Below are 24,768 nucleotides of genomic sequence, written 5' to 3' on the forward strand. Positions count from 1 at the left end.
GGGGAATGAGAGAAAATGTACCTGCTGACATGTATAGAAGTGTATACAATGTTATTATTATTACTGGTGCTGTTGCTCATTGATTTGAACAAGCCCCCAACTGTAAGCATCAAACTGTGTGTGCTATTATTTTTCTCAGTATCAGACAGAGAAAAAGAAAAAGTTCCATAGACGCACATTGAAGGAGGTACCAAAGAAACCAGAACATCACAGAGCTTTTCACTTGAACCAGCAAGAAAGCACCTAGCAACCATACAGAATACCCTAGCAACCACCTAACAACACCCAAGCAACCATCCATAATCAACCAGAACACCCTAGCGATCACTCAGAACCACACATATCTCTTTAGCAACAACCTAATGCACTAACATCCACCTAAAATAACCTAGCAACAACCCAGTACCACCCAGAACACCACTGCAACCATCTAACAATACCCTAGCAACCACCCAGCACCACGGTAGCAACCACCTAACAGTGCCCTAGCTACCACCCATAACCTAACAATACCCTAGCAATGATCGAGTACCAGCCAGAACACACTTGAATACACCTAACAAAACCCTAGCAACCACACAGAACACCCTAGCAACCACCTAACAACACCCAAGCAACCATCCATAACCAACCAGAACACCATAGATACACCCTAGCGATCACTCAGAACCAGACATAACTCTATAGCAACAACCTAACACAGTAACATCTACCTTAAATAGCCTAGCAACAACCCAGTACCACCCATAACACCATTGTAACCACCTAACAATACCCTATCAACAACCCAGTACCACGATAGCAACCACGCAACAGTGCCCTAGCAACTACCCAGAACCTAACAATACCCTAGCAATGACCCAGTCCCAGCCAGAACACCCTTAAAAACACCTAGCAATACCCTAGCAACCACACAGAACCATCCATAATGCCCTAGCAACCACCTAACAACACCCAAGCAACCATCCATAACCAACCAGAACACCATAGCAACACCCTAGCGATCACTCAGAACCACACATAGCTCTATAGCATCAACCTAACACAGTAACATCTACCTAAAATAGCCTAGCAACAACCCAGTACCACGATAGCAACCACCCAATAGTGCCCTAGCAACTACCCAGAACCTAACAATACCCTAGCAATGACCCAGTCCCAGCCAGAACACCCTTAAAATACCCTACCTAACAATACCCTAGCAACCACACAGAACCACCCATAATGCCCTAGCAACCACACAGAACACCTTAGCAACCTCCTAACAGTGCCCTAGCAACCACCCAGATCATCTTAGCAACACCCTGGCAACCATCTAGAACACAGTTGATACCACCTAACAATGTCCTATAGCAAACACACAGAACCACCCAGCAACCACCTAAAACATCTTAGCAACCACATAGCAACCAAACAGAACACACTAGCAACCATCTAGCAACACCCTAGCAGCCATCTAGAACACCCTTGAAACCACCCAACAATACCTTTAGCAAACAGAACCACCCAGAATGCCCTAGCAGCAACCACCCAGCAACACCCTATCAAGAACTATGCAGAACACCCTAGCAACCACCTAGCAACATTCTAGCAACCACCCAGAACACCTGTTGCACTGTTGCACCCTATGCAATTTCTGCAGCATTCTAATTATCACTGGCATATTTTACACACACTCACCATGGCGATCTTGCAGACGTTCTGGCAGGCCAGGCCGCGGACAGCCGCTCCCGCTGCGAGTGCTGGTGGGGGGGCTCTGGGTGGAGACGAGTGTGTGTATGTGTGTGGTGGCGTCAGCGGCAGCGGGTGAGAGAGGTGGACCGGAGGGCACTGGGGCAGTCGGCGGAGACCATGAGATGGGACCACAGAATCAACCGTCTGGAGAGGAGACTGAGGCTAGAGAGAAAGATGATGCTTTCACAATGGATTCATGTCACACAGACTTTGAATAACAAAAAGCTGAAATATCCCACCACGCTGAAAACCAAAATATGCCAGTATCGGTCATTGCAGATTATGTCGTTCGGAGCCAGAGTCTGTGCAGTAGTGGAGCTGCGGCATCAAGGTCCTGCCCACACTCCCGCTGACTCAATCCCAAGCACAATCTTAACGTTACACCCTGTTTTTATAGCATCAAATAACTAACTAAAACCAAACTTAATGGAAAAATGAATACTTGAACATATGTCCGGGTGATAAGAACAACCTAAAATGACAGAAACGATCTTTGGAAAAAATTATTTGAAGTGCAGTCGGATTTTTTAATTTGGCTCGCGTCCCATTCGATTACATGGAGAGGGCGGGGTTTCTGACCTATACTGCAGCCAGCCACCAGGGGGCAATCGAAATGCTTTGGCTTCACTTTTTAGGATGTGTGTGGCACACTTGTTTTTAGTTGAAAACAATGAAGTGTAAATTTTAGTACTTAAATTTAATTTAATTTCAGTTAGTAAACTGGCAACATGTCAAATTTTCCTCTCTTTTAAGTTTTTTTATATAATATTTATATTTTATTCAATTTATGAAAACGTGCATGACAGCATCATTTAGTTTCATTCAGTATGAAAAAGAGCAGCATGAACATTCTGCCTAACATCTCCTTTTCTGTTCCATAGAAGAAAGAAAGTCATATAGGTTTGGTAATAAATGAGGGTGGGTAAATGATGACTCATTTTTGGCTGAACTATCCTTTTAAATGATACAAATGAGTCTCATATGAGCACACACACACACACACACACACACACACACACACACACACACACACACATACACACATCTTGACCTGCAGCCAGATGTGACAAGAACAAAAGGAGATGAGAGACAGAAACCGCATGTGTGTCTGTATAACCTCACCTTGCCTAACATCAAACAGACCTACATCCTCTATGCTGTTACCATCGCATATTATGAGGACCAGATACTGCAGGCGTTCTTAAAAGTAAAGCACACTAAAAAGCTAAATTTACTTATTTACTCATACTTATGTTGTTTAACTCTGTATAAATATGCAGAAGTAGAAACAAGATTTGCAAACTACAAGTAAGATTATTGCGAAACTACTACTTAAATTTCAGTCTGCTCCTCAAAGCTCCTGCATGGCTTCAGAATATACTTACAATATTATATTCTATACAATAATACTGTTTTTTTTTTTTTTTATCACTGTCTGTTTTCATTGTATGTTAAAGAGCATTGTGAACCTTTTTATGTTTCACAGAAGAACGTTATACGGGTTTGGGACGACATATGTTGAGTGTGAGTCAGTGTTGATTCTTGGCTAAAATACATTACTGTTCAAAAGTTTGGGGTCAGTATAAATGTTTTTTATAGTAATTTTACTTTTATGCAGTAAGGATGCATTGAATTGATCAAAGGTGACAGCAAAGACATTTATAATGTTACAAAAAATTCTATTTCAAACAAAGGCTGTTTTTTGAACTTTCTATTTCATAGTATTACTATTTTACTGTATTTCTGATCAAAGAAATGCAGCCTCGATGAGCATAAGACACATTAAAAAATCTCACTGACCCCAAACTTTTGAACAATCTCAGTCTCACAGCGCAGGGTTTCCGCTGCACCACAGGGGTCAGTCGCTGTACTTTCCACATCCTCTAATCACAGAACTGCTTTTCTCAACAACAGCCCTGAGATCACAAATGCATCCACAATCCATCTGGCTGACAGGCGTCTCTACTGATTTTCCAACAATTTGTGAATTGCTGTATAGAGTTTGTGTGGTCTGACAGCTAAAGAGCAGGTTTCAAGCGCTGAACGCTCAATTTATCTTTGTTGTGCTTTTTATTAAACAAACCTCTGGAGCGTGAGATGAGGGCCAATTTTCACTCAGAGATGTAATAAAATAGTGACACATATGCATGCATGTTGCTTATGTACAAACATGAAATATGTGTGAGGGGATGTGTAATATATGCATATGTGTGAGTGCATATGTATGGTAAATGCAAATGAGTGATAAGGGAGAGCCTGTGTCACACACACACACACACACACACCTTATATATGCTGGCACTTTGTGGTAAAGCTGTAGTCTGACGTTGAGGAGACGTTCTGTACATGGAGTGTGTTTGAGTGTGAGCGGATGAAAGTGTGTGACCTGGACTGTTCATCCTGTTGGGTCCCACAGACCTGTAAAAATAGAAAAGTAAAAACAGAGAATACTCTTTAGAAAAAAAGGTTCAGTGGGGTTCTATATAGAACTCTTTATGCCAAAAACATTCTATAAGAAGAAATGTCTCAAATGATTGCATAACACTTTCATGTTAATGGGTTATTGAAATTATTTCTAGTGATAAAGTATGTGTACGAGCTGTTTCATTCATAAAATGTACTCAAAAAAAAAAAAAAACTGAATTAAAACTAAATGAATGAATGAATTAATTAAAACTAAATTCATAAAATGATCCCTAAAAGGTTCTATATATGAAGATCCTGACAGAACCCTTTAAAGGGTTAGTTCACCCAAAAATGAAAATCCTGTCATTTATTACTCACCCTCATGTGGTTCTACACCCGTAAGACCTTCATTAATCTTCAGAACACAAATAAAAATATTTTTTTTTTTTTAAATGATATTTTAGTTTAGTTAGATATTTTAGTTTATCCGATGACTCCGTGAGGCCTCCATAGGGAGCAATGACATTTCCTCTCTCAAGATCCATTAATGTACTAAAAACATATTTAAATCAGTTCATGTGAGTACAGTGGTTCAATATTAATATTATAAAGCGATGAGAATATTTTTGGTGCGCCAAAAAAAAAAAAAAAAAAGACTTATTTAGTGATGGCCGATTTCAAAACACTGCTTCATGAAGCATCGGAGCACAAATGAATCAGCATGTCAAATCATGATTCAGATCGCGTGTCAAACTGGCGACGGCTGAAATCATGTGACTTTGGCGCTCCGAACAGCTGATTCGATACACTGATTCATTGTGCTCCGAATCTTCCTGAAGCAGTGTTTTGAAATCACCCATCACTAAATAAGTCGTTATTTAGTTTTTTTTTTTTTTGGTGCACCAAAAATATTCTCATCGCTTTATAATATTAATATTGAACCACTGTACTCACATGAACTGATTTAAATATGTTTTTAGTACCTTTATGGATCTTGAGAGAGGAAGTGTCATTGCTCCCTATACAGCCCTCACGGAGCCATTGGATTTCAACTAAAATATCTTAATTTGTGTTTCATAGATGAAGGTCTTACGGGTGTGAAACGACATGAGGGTGAGTAATAAATGACAGAATTTTCATTTTTGGGTGAACTAACCCTTTAAGGTTCTATATAGAACCTTTTCTTCTGAGATTGACAGTGTGATGTGCATTATTGTAACATTAACAATGTAAAGCCATTCCCAGACTGCAAAGTGGAAATCTGTACGTTTATAGCATGACAATCATGTGCAAATTAACCCACATTTACATATCAATGCATATTCAGAATTTAGGAACTTTCCCCACCCTGATTAACATCATGAACTATATGGCAGTGCACAGAGGTTAGCCAATCATGGTGCAACTCATTTACATATAAAATTATGAGTAGTAGCAAGTAGCAAAAATTGCCTGTTCAGCTCGAAGGGTCAGAAAATGGTCTTGAAAAACTAAATTATGGGTTACACTTTATTTCAATAGTCCACTTTAGACATTCTACTAACTAGTACTCTCATAAGTAGACTGTTAGGTTAGTTAGTTAGTTACTTGCAAAGTTACTTAAAATCAGAATGTCTGTTGGGGAGCATCAAAATAAAGTGTTAGCAGATATTAAGCAGACTGAAACTCTAATGAGAGTTAGCTGACATGTAGTTGCAAAGTTACATATAGTTAGTAGAATGTCTAAAGTGGACCACTGCAATAAAATATTACCAAATTATAATGTTGCGTGGTGCATAAGTGGATGGGAACACAACTATATACTGTTATTTTCATGCCCGACAACATCCTTTTATATTTGCTCTATAGCATGGCCTCTTGATCCTTCAAATTGAATGTTTATTTCAGCTGTGCACATTTTTAATACCTCAGTTTTTCGATGGTGTTCTTCTTATTGCTGAAGAACAGACTGAGCAGAGTTTTCCTCTTAATGCAGGCGATTATTCCAACACACAGCAGACACAGAAACGCCACCAGGATGCCCACCGTCACACTGCTGCTGTCTGCATGAACAGAGAAGTGTATATACACATTTGTGAATTGAAAAGACACTGCTGAAGAGCAGAACAGCAGTCATGTTTAATACCTGCCGGTCTCATCGGGCCGCTGTCCATGCTGCCTCCAAATCCAGCTTTATCACAGAACGGAGGAGCCCACAGAGCCTCACAGTGACAGTTCTTATTGTTATTACAGACCTGCGCATGAGACAACAGCACAGCAGTCACATCAGGCTCTGTATGATTACTGTATTAATAATCGGATGGATCTACTTTACATTACGGAAAAACGAAAGAGCACAGGTGTAGTTTTAACAGCAGTAAGAACACCTTCCAATGTAAATAAGAAAAACATAGTTTCAAAAAAAATAACTATACAGATCACTTGTTTAGAAAGAATATTTTTGTAAATATGCAAGTATTTCTCCACTTACTTTGCCAAAGCTATAAAAAAAAAAAAGATATATTATTATTAAATATTATATATAAAAATAAAATAAATGTAATCATTTTTATGTAAATATGCAAGTATTTCTAAATAAATGTAAAAATAAATAAATAATATTTTTATGTAAATATGCAAGTATTTCTCCACTACCTTTTCCAAAGCCATAAGAAAAACAATAGATTTATAAATATATTATTATTGCATATTATATATCAAAATATTAAAAGTATGTCTTATTATTTTCCTTTTCAAGTAAATTGATCTTGTTTTAAGCATGTTTAGATGTTTAGATCTTTAATGGAAAACAAGACAAAAACACTAATTGCAAATATGATTCATTTGCACTATAATGAAAATTGGGTGTTTAAACATGGTTGATTATCATGGCAATAAACACACTGACAATGTTAAAATTATCAATGGTCCTAAAATACAGCAGGTTTAATTTCATTTAAGGCAAAATATTACCTGGGCATATGATTAACCTCCCTAGTAAACTCACAATTTAATTGTCACATGTAAATATAATACTTTCATTTTACAAATGAAAACATGACTTTAATATACAACACAACTGCGATTGCCAGAAATATTGTAGAGAATTATTCATTTTTCAACATTGGTAGGAACATGTCTTCATGGTCAATACGTGTGTGTTTGCAAGCTGTAACCTCCTCAACATCTACCCAAACACTTCCTTTTTCTCCATTTGACAGCATTTGTTTCTGGTTGTTCACTCTTGGTGGTGATGAGCTGCAGATGTTGGACTCAGATGAACATCTTGATCTAATCTGGAGATTCATGAGCTCATTCATTGACTTCCACTATCTGTTTCTCACTATCTGCACAAACATGTAACCTGTTCATCAGGAAGACTGTTTTCATTGTGAGATCTCTTATAATGCTGGAAATAAAACACATTCGCTATGTCAAGTTTCGCCCCTCAATATTTACACAGATCTCATCTGGACTCCTCTTTACAGTAATCTAAACATGCTTTCCCTAATTAAATGGAAATTTTAAAAAGCAGGAACTCCACCAGGCAATGCAAAACTATCACCAGAAACAAAACAAAAAAAATAGCTTTCCAACTAGGATCCATCATGAGCTTTCAGACACACCTGCAGAATGAATTAATAAAACCTAATTTATATGATTAATGATGGGGTCAATGAAAGAGTACCGGTCACAAAAACATGAAGACGCATCATGATTTTGTTCCTCAGATTTCCACTGTTGTGACTCAATGTGTTATTAAAGTTAAGCTCATTAAGGCCGATTGATTGACCCATTCTGTTGCTGCATTTGTGAGTCTTACGTTACAATACAGAGAGAGGACCACGTGAAATAAAGGTGGCTTTTAGTTGCATTCGAGTCATGTCAAAATTACTATAATTATGTTCAGCATAACAAAAATCATTTCTTGAAATCATATTGTGAAAAAAAAAGACATTTTCTATTCTCTCTCTGAGCCTTTTCATTCAAAAACTTACAACAACAACAGAATTACTATAATTTTATGTTTCTAACTTGTAAAAATCACATTCACATCATAGTCAAACACATAATTACGAGCTGGAAATTCAATTTATCATTAAAGCTTTGACTTTGACCATTGTGTAAAAACAACCAAAACACCAGCAAAGGTAAAAGTAGTTACAGCACCTTCAACACATATTTCCGTTCAATATTTTAGATATATATCTCATGTTACATATGTGTTCTTTAATATTATGTGAAAGAATATAAAGGTGAATAAAGCAAATCTCAACCGCCTGAATGTAAGAATGTAGATTATGTAATTATATCATCGTTCAGCATTTTATATAAAGTTGGTTATATATATCCAACTATATCCACATACATACAGTATATTCATGTAAAGCGATATACAGTGTCCTCCACAAATATTGGCACCCTTAGTAAATATGAGCAAAGGAGGCTGTGAAAATAAATCTGCATTGTTTATCCTTTTGATCTTTCATTCAAAAAAAAAAAAAAAACATTCACAAAAATCTAACCTTTCATTGAAGGAAAACAATTGAAAGTGGGGGGGGAAATTACATTATGAAATAAATGTTTTTCTCTAGTTCACGCTGGCCACAATTATTGGCACCCAATTATTGCAACCTCCTTTTCCCAAGATAACAGCTCTGAGTCTTCTATAATGCCTGATGAGTTTGGAGAACACCTGACCAGAGATCAGAGATCATTCCTTCATGCAGAATCTCTCCAGATCCTTCAGATTCCAGCTCCATGTTGGTGCTTCTTCTCTTCAGTTCACTCCACTCATTTTCTTTAGGGTTCAGGTCAGGGGACTGGGATGGCCATGGCAGAAGCTTCATTTCGTGCTCAGTGACACATTTTTGTGTTGGTTTTGATGTTTGTTTTGGATCATTGTCCTGATGGACGATCCAACCACGGCCCATTGTTGGATTTCTAGCAGAAGCGGACAGGTTTTGATTTTTTATCTGTTGATATTTGGTGGAATCCATGATACCATATATCTGAACAAGTTGTCCTGGGGCTTGTACCATGAAGCTGGATTAGCTGGCTAGCCAGGAAAGTGTCAGATTAGTTTGCACTTGATTATATTAGTGACTTGGCTTTTAGCGGTGTTCATCGCCATGGTAACTTATGCTCCACGGCTAACCTGCTCCGGGGCAGGTTATGTTCAGGGTTAGAGATCTCAAACTGAAATTGGACCAATCAGGTGTAAGCTAAGTGACACTGACACACCCAACGCTATAAAGTCACTCCCCCAGTTTCTCTTCCTCCAAATTAAAGGTCATTATATAGTAAAAACAAATATTTAATGATGAAATTGTCTGGTTTTAATGATAATATAATTTATATATGATTTGTATATGATCTATATTTTTATTAATCCATTACACACATGCAAGTTTAGTTTAACAGTTGTTATTAAGCAATTAGTTTCAATGAATATAAATATATATATATATAGATCATTTGTAGGTTAATATAAATAAGGTGTAAATATACTATTTAAATATGACTACATGTGAGCTTGTATGTTTGAGTCTCTATCGCTATATATTATTAACCATATAAACTAACTTCACAACTTTCACTTGGACTGATAAAGAAAGATCATTTCTTTTATTTGTCTTCTTTCACAGACAAGTATTTTCCATTAGTGTAAATGCGTTTAAATTCTTCATTTTCAGCTAATTGAATCGCGCTGGCTCTCTCGTGAGAAGCGAATCACAGTTTATCATGTTGCGAGGCATGTGATTGGCTGTTCACCACTGATGTCACGGATTCATGTGCACACACTTCACAAACTCAGGATCAAAGCCTGAGTTGACAGAGAAAGTTATTGATCAGCATCATGGTACCAACAAAGCCAGATTGGAGTGGTTTGGTTTTGTCAACTTGAAACTAATCTTATAACCCTGAGTTTGTTCATCTACCATCATGGTACAGGCACCTGGACCTCCAGCAGAAAAATAGGCCCACAACATTAAAGATCCAGCAGCATATTTAACCGTGGGCATGGGGTACTTTTTATCCATGTGTGCACCAAATCCATCTGGTGGGTTTGCTGCCAAAAAGCTCTTGTTTTAGTTTCATCTGACCACAGAAGCCGGTCCAGTTTGAAGTTCCAGTCTTGTCTGACAACTGAATATGCTGGAGATAGTTTCTGGATGAGAGCAGAGGATTTTTCTTGAAACCCTCCCGAACAACTTATGGGGATGTAGGTGCTGTTTGATAATTTTTTTAGGCTTTCTGAGATTCAAGAATCAACTAATCTCTGCAATTCTCCAGCTGTGATCCTTGGAGAGTCTTTGGCCACTCAAACTCTCCTCCTCACTTCACATTAGGATGATTTAGACACATGTCCTCTTCCAGGCAGATTTGTAACAACTTTAGTTGATTAGAACATCTTAATTATTGTCCTGATGGTGGAAATGGGGATTTTCAATGCTTCAACTATTTTCTTACAGCCACTTTCTATATTGTGAAGCTCAACAATCTTTTGCTGCACATCAGAACTATATACTTTGGTTTTACTCATTGTGATGAATGATTAAGGGAATTTGGCCTTTGTGTTTCCTCATGTTTATATTCCTGTGGAACAGGAAGTCACGGCTGGACAATTTCATGTTCATGATCACCCTGGTGTGCTAAAAAATGTAAATATGAATGGCAATATACTTTAGAGATATTTTACTCATAGGGGTGCCAATAATTGTGGCCAACGTGTTTTAGAGAAAAACATTATTTCATAATGTGAGTTTCCCTCCACTTTCAATTGCTTTACTTCAATGAAAGGTTAGAATTTTGTGAATTTTTTGAATGAAAGATCAAAAGGATAAAAAATGCAGATTTATTTTCACAGCCGCCTTTGCTCATATTTACTAAGGGTGCCAATATTTGTGGAGGGCACTATATACTAACTGCTTGGTTGCTTGTATCATCACAAAATGCAATCTATATTATCAGCCATATCTAATCTGCTAAATACAGCTATAAGGCATGATGATATTAAGAGATTATAAACATTTACATCATGATTTTCTGTAAAGCTGCTTTGAAAGAATTGTGAATAGCGCTATACAAATACTTTAATTATTGCAGTCATCATTACTAACAAAGTCACTCTGAGCCCATTTTGGCATTATGAGTGTCGCCACAGAAATGAATCATTTATGAGTCTGAGGACATGAAGATGAGTTTTTATTGTGTAATTATGGTAATTCTGACATGAACACCACATTAGATTCAGCAAAGATCCCTCATCTTATCAGGAACATTTCACTGTATGAGCTTCTTATGCTGATATGTAAGTCACATGGTAAGTTCAGACTGGTTTTTTGGGTTCAACATTAAATGATGTTCGCCAACCATTCAGATATATTTCCAAGTGAAACTGACGTTGTGATGGACAGATAAAACTCACCCCATGTCCGCTGCACTTGGCCAAACAGTGGTGAACTCCGAGCACACTGATGTTTTGACACTGCCTGTTTATACACATCTGGAGACACACAGAGACAGACTTTATTTAGTGATGATTGAGTCATCAGCTCAACTCCACCCAAACATACTGACATTCAGCAGTGATCCATCCAAATGTCCTCACAGGAGCAAATGTGTCACATGCAATTCAGTTTGACACACACTTACTGGTTTACAACGCTGTAATACTGTGATGTCAGGGTCGTTTGGTGTAACCAATGATGCCACTATTTCCCTAGTTAACATCCCTGATTTCAGTCATGACTCAATTCTGACTAAATGTGCAGTTATTGCAGCAAAGACTTCTTATTGATTTTGATATATTATAGAAAAAAATAAAATAAATAATAATAAAAAAAATTTATATATATATATATATATATATATATATATATATATATATATATATATATATATATATATATATATATATATATATATATATATATATATATATATATATATATATATATATATATAAAATAAACTAGGGATCGGAGCAAAAATGACACCAAAAGTGACAATGGCTAAAAAAGATATTTACAAAGTGAGAAAAAAAACACCATAATGAACTCTTTTTTATTATTATTGTTTTGCCATGATGTGACATTTCAACATATTTCATAATGCACTGCTTTAGGTATATCTAGTCATGGGTAAAGTTATAACTTCAGCCAGGAAAATAATGCTGTTTTTTTTAAATATATATACATATATATACACTCAACAATCATAATCATTATAATAATACCCTATAGAAGGGGTGTCCAAGCAGCCTGGATAGCTGCAGACTTCAGTTCCAACCCTGCGCCAACACACCTGTCTGTAATTATCAAGCAACCCTGAACACCTTGATTAGCTGGTTCAGGTGTGTTTGATTAGGGTTAGAGATGGTAGCTCTCCTGGAGCAGGGTTGGACACCTGCCCTATAGCAACAATATAGCAAAGTAATTTAACCCATTACAGTCCTGATGTTGTTGATCCACACGGGCCTGATTTAACCCTTAAGCGCATCTTAATTGTACCAACGTTTTAGTCCTTTGGGGTCAGATTGACCCCAAACTTTTACAGAGCGATTGCATAAGGAAATAAACATTTTTTTTATATGTGCTATTTTGTAGTTTTTTACCTATTTACTGCACAATTACTTACCTATGCCAAAAATTGGCTTATGAAAATTTGATTTTTGATAAAAAATAACTTTAATGATGAACTTAATTAAATCTAAATTGTATTTGGACATTGCTCTATGTGGTAGGGATAGAATACTACCATCTAGAGGTTTGTGGAAAAAATTTAGGAATTATAGTTAAAGAAAGAAAGTGCAATGACCACATATATCCAATAGAGGTCAATACGTACTCAACAGGGACTGTGTGTGTTTGTGTTTATGTGTGTGTATATGTGTGTGTGTATGAGAAAGAAAGTTAGTTTGACTTTGTTTATAGTCAAGGACCGGACCTTTATTTACATGTAAAATTGTTCATATTTAGGCCAGTTTTGTTGATTTTATTTGCCAATTTCTAAAAAATGCTCTCTGTTGCAGTCACACACGTGTGTGTTTATGTGTGTTTTTATGTGTGTATGAGATAGAACGTTTGTTCGACTTTGTGTTTATGTTCAAGGACTAGACCTTTATTTACATGTAAAATTTTACAGATTTAGGCCAGTTTTGTTGATTTTATTTGCCAATTTCTACAGAAATGCCCTCTGTTGCAGTCACACACATGTGTGTGTTTGAGTGTGTGTAGGTGCTTTTGTTTATATTACATTGTGGGGACCAAATGTCCCCATGATGTAATATAAACCTGAGTTCACCTACATCGTGGGGACCAGCCAGCGGTCCCCACAATGTAAATGGGTTTATAAATCATATAGAATGAGTTTTTGTGAAAAAGTAAAAGTTTGCACAGTTTCCTGTGAGGGTTAGGTTTAGGGGTAGGGGCAGGGTAGGGGGATAGAATGTACAGTTTGTTCAGTGTAAAATGCATTGAAGTCTATGGAAAGTCCCCACAATTCACAAAAACAAACATGTGTGTGTCTGTTTGTGTTTATGTGTGTGTATAGGTGTGTGTGTGTGTGTGTGTATGAGATAGAAAGTTTGTTCGACTTTGTACTTATAGTCAAGGACCAGACCTTTAATTAAAATTGTTCATATTTAGGCCAGTTTTGTTGATTTTATTTGCCAATTTCTATAAAAATGCCCTCTGTTGTAGCCACACACATGTGTGTGTTTGTGTGTGTGTGTGTGTGTGTGTATGAGATAGAAAGTTAGTTCCACTTTCTGTTTATGGTCTAGGACCAGACCTTTATGGAAATGTAGAACATTTCAGATTTATACTGGATTTATTTATTTATTTTGACAAATGAAAAAAAAAAAATAAAAAAAAAAAAAAAATCATTTTCCCATTCATTTTCAATGACCCCAAAGGACTAAAACAGTGATTTTTTTTTTTACACACCTTTAGAACAACCAAACCAAGCCCAGATTTTTTGTGCATGTTTAGAAAAGTCACCGAGTTTTATGCCCCTGAGATGAAGGGAACACTTTTTATAAACAAAGGAAACTGTCAGCTGGACCTCAAGAGCCGATTAAGGGCTAAATAAGCTTGAGATAAATTAAAATAAGCTTTTAATTTAGCTAAATAAACATCTTCTCATTATTCACTCTCTTTACCATGTTTTCTCCACATTTGGTGCCGGTGAGCACAAGGCCCGGATCCGGCATGTCGTCTCCCAGGTACACATGAGTTCCACGGCAGAGGATACGCCCTCCCTCCTGGAGTGGGATGTTGGTTTCTATGGAGACGGCATTGGTGCCGATCACCGGCCGGTTGGCTCCGCCCTGACACTGGATCTTCCCACATTTAGCATCTCTGGAAAACAACAGCGAGAAACTACTTGAGATGCACAATTTTTTACAAAGAAGATTTCAAAGATTTAAAAAAAAACTTCTTATTTTGAAATGCATTATATATATATTGTTTTCTGCATTTTATTATTTACATCTAGCCTTGCTTTTTCTCCAGCTGTCTGAACTGACCTGTGACCCATTTCTGGGTTGCGACCCCACAGTTTAAAAACACTCATTTGTGTAACATTTCCATAGCTAACAGATCCCATGTCATGAATCAGCCAGTTTCCCAGACTGACACATATGGCATGTTTTCACAGTGCTGAAGTGTGCTTCCTCTGCAGAGGATCGTGGTTATGGGACGGACATCTTTGATTCCAATGCAGCCAAAACATGGAGAAATAATGAGGCATCCTCTCCACTAAAGACCAATTACTGCATTCACAGGGTAGTTTCTCACGCAGTCGCGTCCAAAAAGAGACGCAGACAGACAGACAGAGAGAGAGCAGAATGTGGCTCGAGTCCCTTTGGCCAAAATAAAGAGTCATTAGAGTCTGAAAACCGTCCCTTCCCCGTTTCTCTTTCCGTCTGTCCACTTCAGTCATTAGAGTAATTACTTCATCGAGGATATGATCCGTGAAGCACTTAATAAAGCAGCCAATCTAAGCTCAATTAGAGCAGAATGTATGACAGGTGTTACCTGCATATGCAAATTACTGTGACATTTTCAATAGGCTTCTGATCTCTTCCACTTTAAAGGCTCGTGTTGTTATTTGTCTGACGGTAGTGTTTGATTTCTCAGTGGATTGGTCTTTGTGCGTGTATGAGACAGTCAGTCAATAAAGAACAGGACGAGAACAAACTGATGAGAGAAATACATTTAAAATTTAATTTAAATCTAAAGAGTAATTTTAAAAGAAAAACACTCCCACTCACTAAATAAACACTCAGAGACCTCAGAGGATTTGAAGGCTCTTTTCATTTTCTGTTGTCCTGAAGTAAACTCAATAAAAAACATCATTCTTTCAAAATCATGCAAAAAAAAAAAAAACCCTCACTCGCATACTTGTGGTGATGCTACTTCCACATTGCCATTTATGAAAGACCGGGGCTAGTTGTCACACTGTTTTTACACCAGTGAATGTTTATTTTTTAAAAGTAAATTTCTGTTACACAAACCCTTAAGTCTTGGCTTAAAAAAACAAAACAAAAAAAACACGTTTCATTTGTGCCCAAAAGCGGGGCATGTTGTCACAATGGAAACTACCTATTATAGGCTAAATCTAAACAATTAGGAAACAGCAAAAAAATATAAAAAGTAACAGAAAAATATGAAACCATTGGCAAATAAATATTATATTAATTATCAATTGTATGAATTTATAATGCCCCAACAAGCCATGACTAGACATGAAAAAAAGTTTTTTTTTTAATTGTATTTATTTTTATAATTGTGTTTTGTCATCAGTTAAATTTTTTTTCATGTTTTGTATTTTATTTCTATTTTTATTATGTTTTATTATTTTTTTCTATTAATAATTTGTTTATTAATTCTACATTTAAAATCAAATATTGCTCCAGCAACACTGAACTTAAAGTTTTACTTTTATTTATTTTTATAATTGTGTTTGTCATTAAATCACATTTTTTAGTTTCGTCTGCTCACGGTGCATTTACTTATTTAAAAATACAGTAAAAACAGTAATATTGTGAAAAATTATTACAGTTTAAAATGACCATTTTCTATTTTAAAATATTTTAAAATGTAATTCATTCTTGTGTTGGCAAAGCTGAATTTTCAGCATCATTACTCCAGTCTTCAGTGTCACATGATCCTTCAGAAATCATTCTAATATGATGATTTGATGCTCAAGAAACATTTAATTTGTACAATTGTACAAAATATTTGTGTACAATATTTTTTTTTCAGGATTATTTGATGAACAGAAAGTTCAAAAGAACAGCGTTTATCTGAAATCTAATCTTTTGTAACATTATAAATGTCTTTACTGCCACTTTTGATTGATTTAATGCATCCTTGCAGAATAAAAGTATTAATTTCTTTAATTTCTTCTCAAAAAAATAAAAATAAAACTTCTTACTAACCCCAAACTTTTGAACGGTAGTGTAAAATGATACAAAAACTTTGTATTTCAGATAAATGCTGTTCTTTTGAACTTTCTATTCAGCAAGGAATCCTGAAAAAAAAAGTACACAACTGTTTTCAACATTGAAAATAATCATAAATGTTTATTGAGCAGTAGATCAGCGTATTAGAATGATTTTTGAAGGATCATGTGACACTGAAGACTGGAGTAATGATGCTGAAAATTCAGCTTTGATCACAGGAATAAATTACTTTGTCAAATATATTTAAATAGTACACAGTTATTTTAAATTGTAATAATATTTCACAATATTACTGTTTTTTACTGTATTTTTGATTAAATAAATTAAGCCTTGGTGAGCAGACAAAACTTCTTTTAAAAACATAAAAAATCTTACCAATCCCAACTTTTGAGCATTAGTGTATTTATTATTTTTATATTTATACTCAAATATTGCTCCAGCATTACTGAACTCAGAATTTATATGTTCTCCTACCGTGCTTCGCATTTGGCAAATGACCCCTTTGCATCTTTTCCACAGTTTCCATACGGATCTCCAGCCGAGTTGACTCTTTCAAAACAGATTCCTGGAGCCGGTTTTGCACCTGCCAAACATATACATCCGTACCAGTCATGTATCAGGTACAGACAGATGCAGTAGTGGCTCCTCCAGACACTGTACTCACCCTGTCCCCAGAGTGTGATGCACTGCTGCTCGTGTGTTTGGCAGATGCCGTTGTAACAGTGTCCGTCTACACCCTGGCAGGTGTGTCCGTCATGCAGGTAGACATTAGCAGGGCACTGAGGGTCGGCGCCTGTGCAAAACTCCGGCAGGTCACAGGAGTTACTGGATTCACGGCACGGAGTCCCTGCAGGTTTCAACTATACAGACAAACACATCATGATGTATTAATATGAATAGAATGATTTCAGTCAACATGAAATCGACTGTCTAATACTTTTTATCTCTATTTTTTTTAATATTCCTGGCCTTATTGTAAATGATTCAGCAGGACGTTATTCGAAATAATAAAAATCAGTATCGCTTTAGGATAATATGCACTTTTATTTACTTTTTATGTTTAATTATTTAGGCGTATAATGTGTTTTAATAGCCTACTTTTGTAAATATTTTAAGTATATAATTTTTACATTGTTTTATTTCAAGCTAATGTTTAAGGGAACCAATAATGTCCTTTTACAAGATGTATAATACGTCTCTGGTGTCCCCAGAATGTGTCTGTGTAGTTTCAGATCAAAATCCCCCACAGATCATTTATTACAGCTTGACAAATTTGCCTCTATTTGGGTGTGAGCAAAAACACGTTGTTTTTGTGTGTGTCCCTTTAAATGCAAATGAGCTGCTGCTCCCGCCCCCTTTCCAGAAGAGGGCGGAGCTTTAACAGCTCAACAACAACAAAGCTGGAGAATCTCACGCAGCCAAAATGAAGACGGTGTTCAGCCTTACATTGTTCAAACCGGAGTTGACACTGATGGAGAGACTCAGGAAGAAGTTACAACTTTTAGTCGTTTCTGAATGGTTAGTGGATAAATTGATGTAGTTGCTGTGGAGTTGATTCAACTCATCCACTAGCATGTGCCGTCATGTGCATCTTTTGTGCAAATCCAGCGTTAAATCGACCCTCGTTTGGGAAGCAGTCCAGCGTAAAATGATAAATATATAAATAAATGTTTTTGAATTGATGTTACCTTTAAGTATAATAAATAAATAAATATTTTTTCTGCACATTTTCAATGTTAAATAGATAAAATTTCCAAGGTATAAATGAGTGCAACAAATAAAGTGAATTATGACGGATTCAACGAATTACCTGACAGTTTTCACAGCATTGTCCATGCGCACACACAGCCTCCTCCTTCAGTGTGCATGTGCTGGCATTACAGCAGGGATTCAGACACTCCTGCAGACAAACAGATTCATCAGTTCAAAACAATTCCTCACAAGACAAAAAGTTTTCCGATTTCCACAAAAATATGACCCAACACAACTGTTTGCAACATAATGTTTCTGAGCATCAAATCATCATATTAGAATGATTTCTGAAGGATCATGTGACACTGAAGACTGGAGTAATAATGCTGAAAATTCAGCTTTGATCACAGGAATAAATTGCATGCAATATATTACAATAGAAACAAGATGTAAATTGTAATAATATTTTACATTTTTACTGTTTTCAGTGTATTTTTGATCAAATGAAAGCAGCCTTGGTGATCATGAGAACTCAAAAACATTTTAAAAAAATCTTACCGACCCCAAACTTTTTAAAGTTAGAGTACATAATAAAGTCATATAATCAGTTCACACACATTTAGCCAAACTGAAATGATGTTTTGATAACTTTATGCAGTGACAGCATCCTCGTCCAATTTTTCTGGCCATAAACCTTATTTTCTAGATTTATTGCTGTGAAGCTGCCTTGAAACAGTCTGTTTTGTATAAAGCACTGTATATAAATAAATGTGACTTGGCTAGATCGGGCACCAAACGTGTGACAAAGGTGATGAATATTCCTAATTGAAATGCAACTCATGTATATTTGCATATGTGTACGAGTCCTTCAAGTACTTAAATAATTTCCCAGATGCTTCTTTCTGACTGCTGACTGTGTGGAAATTCTTGTGCCATAAATTTAGCATGAGCATTGTTGACGGCGGATGCCCAGACACAGAACATTGTTACAGTGTGTCTTTGCTATGAGTACTGCACTGCCAGCAACATTTCAGCAAAGACATCAACGAACACATTTAAACCCCCAGGAAACACCTGAAGCGCTCCGACACAAACACAGGCTTCTCTCTGCGGTCCTCTCAAAAGCTCCCGGTCTGGTGTGACAGATGCGTCTCATTCCCAAAACACTTCTTGTGCTTCTTCTCACAGCATGGTCGCAGAAAACACTCGGCTGCAGAAACTGTTAATTTCGTTTGCCGCAGATTTGGAGGAGCGATTGCTAATGATGCATGAATCACTGGAGAGTGTGGAAATCGCAGCACTTGTGGGAAACATGTAAACTCTCTGAGCTCTGACGTACCTCCACATCTCCACAGTCGCACTGCTCTCCCTCCTCGACGTATCCGTTTCCACATTTCTGGCCTCCGTAGAGCACTTTCACCTCCGGCATGTTGAACAAACACATGCCCACACCTTTCTCCAAGCTCGCCGCTAGATCCTTCTTGCTGCATGTACTGAAGACTGTAGGGAAAGGGTACCTGAAAGAAGAAATATGACCTCAGTGATGATTTGAAAGAAAATTGCACATTTGCACACATAAATGACCAATCAGCCATTTGAGCTTGTGCCAAGAAAATGACATCATCCTGTAAGTGCTAATTGGCACGAGGACCAATGAAAGGAGTCCCAGAGGAGAGAACAGCAAGAGATAAGAGTCCTAGGCCTGTAAAAAAATAATCACACTGAATGTCTTCTCCAGCTTCTCTGAGCTGTAAATTGGAGGCAGCGGGAAGTGTGTGTGTGTGTGTGTGAACTAACACTTCATATCACACATGGGCTAGTTTAGCTTCATTTGGACTGAATTATCCAACAAACCAAGATTCTAATAGACTGGTTTGTGTTCATTTTGTAGTGTTTGCGTACGCAAATATCACTGTTATAACCTAAAAACCACATAGAAACAGGGTAACACTTTATTTAGACTTCTAATTCGTGACTTGTGTTTTGCTCGATCCTCTTACTCTTCCACCAGAACTAAACTCGCATCCAACAATTGCTGGAAGCCAGTGATTGTAGTTTATAAAGTTATAAATATGGATATTTTTCTTACAAAAACACATCACTTCACTTCAGAGGGCATTTATTAACCCTTGGAGTCGTGTGGATTACTTTTATGATGGATGGATGGATGGATGGATGGATGCGCTTTTTGGAGTTTCAAAATCTTGAGCCCCATTCACTACCATTATAACGCTTGAAAGAGCCAGGATACTTTTTAAAGGTGCTGAAGAATGAAAAATTGAATTTATCTTGGCATAGTTGAATAACAAGAGTTCAGTACATGGAAATGACATACAGTGAGTCTCAAACACCATTGTTTCCTCCTTCTTATATAAATCTAATTGTTTAAAAGACCTCCGAAGAACAGGTGAATCTCAACATAACACCGACTGTTACGTTACAGTCAGGATCATTAATATGTACGCCCCCAATATTTGCATATGCCAGCTCATGTTCAAGGCATTAGACAAGGGCAGCCAGTATTACCGTCTGGATCTGTGCACAGGTGAATCATCAGACTAGGTAAGCAAGCAAGAACAATAGTGAAAAATGGCAGATGGAGCAATAATAACTGACATGATCCATGATTACATGATATTTTTAGTAATATTTGTAAATTGTCTTTCTAAATGTTTCGTTAGCATGTTGCTAATGTACTGTTAAATGTGGTTAAAGTTACCATCGTTTTTTACTGTATTCACGGAGACAAGACTGTCATTATTTTCATTTTTAAACACTTGCAGTCTGTATAATTCATAAACAACTTCATTCTTTATAAATCTCTCCAACAGTGTGTAATGTTAGCTTTAGCCACGGAGCACCATCAAACTCATTCAGAATCAAATGTAAACATCCAAATAAATACTGTACTCACATGATCTGATGCATGCATGCAGTATGAATGACGTACATCTTGTAAATATCCATTTGAAGGTTATATTAGCTGTGAACTTTGTTTATACACTGTATTATAGTTGAGAGCTCGGGGAGCAGGGAGCGCGAGGATTTAAAGGGGCCGCGCGCTGAATCGGTGTATAGTTAATGATGCCCCAAAATAGGCAGTTAAAAAAATGAATTAAAAAAAAATCTATGGGGTATTTTGAGCTGAAACTTCACAGACACATTCAGGAGACACCTTAGACTTATATTACATCTTGTGAAAGAACGTTCTACGGCACCTTTAATATAATTCCAATTGTGTTTGGCTGAAATAAGAAAGTCATATACACCTAGGATGGCTTGAGGGTGATAAAATTAAGGGATAATTTTCAGTTTTGAGTGAACTATCCCTTTAAGTGCTTTAGTTCTCTGTTTGCACAAGACACACAACAATAACAGAAACACTTCCACACATGGTGGCGATGATTTCACTGCAATTACTGACACACACAAACACACACACACACACACGAGTAGTAAAAATGGCCCACAAATCCACTCAAAATATCAATGCTCCCCTGTGGAGTGTAACAAAATATTTAGCCACAGCCGAAATCTCGAGTTTACAAACAACCCAACTCACAGCCAGAGACTCGCAGAGAAATTACAACCCTCATGTCTGACTGACAGCGACGTGAGAGCGCCCAGAGAGAAGCATATGGCACATATTATGATACTGGACTGATGAGCTCATGATCGTGAAAACCATCTGTGATCAGTGAGGGTTTTTAGGAAGATTTAGTGATGATGATTGCAGGATTCAAAGTGAATCATTGCAGTCGGACGGTTTCATTAACACACTGAACGCTACATGGATAAACATCCTGACGGATTAAATCAGTTTGATTGGTTGGGATACAACACATGCTGCACAACTGGAGGTTGCAGACACTCATAGATGTTGTTACGTCCTCTTTTTTATTTATTATTACTTATCCTATGTAAGTAAAGTTATTGGCACAAATATCAAAATAAAGATTTATTTCCTTTATATGAAATCAAGAAAAGTTCATACCAAAAAATTCAACTTTGATCACAGGAATAAATTACATTTTATAATATATTACAATAGAAAACAGTTATTTTAAACTGTAATCATATTTCACAATATAAAAGTTTTACTGTATTTTTTAATCAACTGAATGCAGTCCCAGCATGCCTCAGTGCTTTCTCATGAACACAAACACAGCCAGATGTCATCTTCAGACCGCACTGCTGTTGAATATTAGTTCTTTAAATGATCAACATGCTTAACTGGCTAAAGATGAAGCACAGACTGGAAACTTTAATGTGTGTTCCTCATAACACGCCTGTTGCTTGTTTTTCTTCTCGGGGTTGAAGATTGCTCGCGTCCTGTTTGATTGTGATGAGTTTGTATTCAGTAACAGCTCTTGAATTATTGAAATTGTTTGGCACAGGCGGATTTGATTGGCTCTGATGTGATTGTGAAGAGTCTGCTGCGAGATGTCATGCGGCGAGAAACATCTGTCAATGCTGTCAAACACAGGAACCGCTGTAATTCGCCCAGCTCTTATGGTTCTCGTATGGACTTCAAACATCAGCCTTTCAAAGAGCACATCATAGGATATGACTTTATCAAATGATTCATATTTAATTGTGTTGAGCTTATTTTTACAAATGGACATTATTTAAATCCCATCTGTCTGTATATTTGTGCTTTGGATACAGGCTACTTAATTAGCTTAACAAATACAGCTTCCCTGATTTACCTCCTTAATAAGTACTCTAAACCATGCTGGTTGATATTTACCAGAAGAGGGTGATACATTTACAGTACTTTCTTTTTGATCAAATAACAAATACTATCAAAGACAATATCGCCGAAATCAAAAATGGGGAATTATATTCAATTAAAAAAACATTCTATTTGATAGCCATCATTTGTAACATTTAAAAGACCTGAAATGCAAATGATCACACTTCTGTTTTTGTTTATCATTTAATAACAAGAATATGGTTCATCTTGTAAAACTTCATTTAAATATATTTTAAATAAACATAAAACATCTAGCAAAAAGAAAAATAGTTCTTAATAAGCATTTTGTCTTTTCAAAGCTCAGGAGACATTAGTAGCATGCAAATGCATGTCATATATGATGACAAATTTGCATGCTAATAAAAATGACTAGTTATGTATGTATGCATGTGCATGTGTGTGTGTGTGTGTATACACACACACACACACACACACACACACACACACACAGTACTGGTCAAAAGTTTTGAAAAATGACTATTTTTAATGTTTTTGAGTTTCTTATGCTCATCAAAACTGCATTTATTTGATCAAAAATACAGAAAAAAAACAGTATTATTGCGAAATAATATTACAATTTAAAATGATTTTTTTCTATTTTAATATGCTTTAAAATATAATTTATTTCTGTGATGCAAAGCTGAATTTTCAGTATCATTACTCCAGTCAAATGATCCACAGAAATCATATGCTGATTTATCATCACTGTTGGAAACAGTTTTGCTGCTTAATATTTTTTTTTTTTTTATAACCTGATATACTTTTTCAAGATTATTTGATGAATATAAAGTTTAAAAAAGAACAGCATTTATTTAAAACAGAATTTGCGTAAAATAGTCTGGAGCAGCATTGCAATTCATACTGGGTTGTATAAAACCTGCAAAGTATCACTAGAGTTTTACATTTCTGGAGAAAAATGCATGTGCCACAATACAAGGATGATGTAAGCTGTTTCCTGGGCATTGTTCTGTGGTTGCTAAGGTGAATTTTCTTTTCTCCTGTGTGACTTTCATCAGACTTTCAACGAATGAACATGTGTAACAAGTGTTTTAATAAATTCAGTTTCAAAGCTCAAACTTTGCCAGCCATCATACAAAGAGCTAGGCAGAGTTTTACCTCCTACTTCCTCAGATCTACAGTTATCTTTTCAGCATAGACCAGCATTCGGTTCAGAATCCAGCTGGCTTTGCTGCGGCCATTAGTATGCAGCAGAGCAGCTGAATACTGTGGAAGAGACGAGTGATGTTCGCTTCGTTCCTGGCACACGTACTAAGACCACGGGGCAAATGCAAGCAAGGAAATCTGGCTAGCATCGGCCCCCATGCTCGCTGGACCAACTGTACCCACGACGCCCAGTGCCAGGGTGGCATAAGCCTGCGGGAGGATGAGAGATAAGCAGATGCTTCCTCTTGCCTCCTGATGCCAACCCAGAGATCAGCGCTCAGAGATAAGCCACAGCGACTCAAGTGTGTCTAAGCTCTCAAAACACCTCCTCTGGATTCGGCTCAACAGGAGGCCGCACAATAGAGGTGACGGTAATAGCGGTGCCACGGGCACAGAGCATTTCGCTGTGAGTGGGTTTTGTTCTCTATGAGGGTACGAGGAGCTTCCAGAGACTCTATAGAAAGAGGAACAAATATAGCAGCGTTAGGAGCCACAGAACCTGTGTGTGTATGTGGACACAATGGAGAGGAAGAGAGCGTCCATTTGTTACACTATATCACGT

General features: G+C 36.8%; 1 protein-coding gene across 2 annotated transcripts in view; it reads right to left on the reverse strand.

The window, feature by feature from the left end:
* The window catches only part of adam12 (ADAM metallopeptidase domain 12), a 127,694-nt gene that overhangs the window by 4,969 nt on the left and 97,957 nt on the right, over nucleotides 1–24,768 (reverse strand). For both annotated transcript variants that reach the window (XM_067369625.1, XM_067369626.1), the window contains 10 exons: nucleotides 19,626–19,803; nucleotides 18,405–18,494; nucleotides 17,259–17,454; nucleotides 17,069–17,177; nucleotides 14,288–14,486; nucleotides 11,552–11,629; nucleotides 6,266–6,374; nucleotides 6,047–6,182; nucleotides 4,020–4,152; nucleotides 1,681–1,896 (listed from right to left, as the gene is read on the reverse strand). In XM_067369625.1, the coding sequence (XP_067225726.1) occupies nucleotides 1,681–1,896; nucleotides 4,020–4,152; nucleotides 6,047–6,182; nucleotides 6,266–6,374; nucleotides 11,552–11,629; nucleotides 14,288–14,486; nucleotides 17,069–17,177; nucleotides 17,259–17,454; nucleotides 18,405–18,494; nucleotides 19,626–19,803 (1,444 nt within the window). The remainder of the gene's footprint in view (nucleotides 1–1,680; nucleotides 1,897–4,019; nucleotides 4,153–6,046; nucleotides 6,183–6,265; nucleotides 6,375–11,551; nucleotides 11,630–14,287; nucleotides 14,487–17,068; nucleotides 17,178–17,258; nucleotides 17,455–18,404; nucleotides 18,495–19,625; nucleotides 19,804–24,768) is intronic.

This window comes from Chanodichthys erythropterus, chromosome 19 (genome assembly GCF_024489055.1).
Source record: "Chanodichthys erythropterus isolate Z2021 chromosome 19, ASM2448905v1, whole genome shotgun sequence".
Taxonomy (NCBI): domain Eukaryota; kingdom Metazoa; phylum Chordata; class Actinopteri; order Cypriniformes; family Xenocyprididae; genus Chanodichthys; species Chanodichthys erythropterus.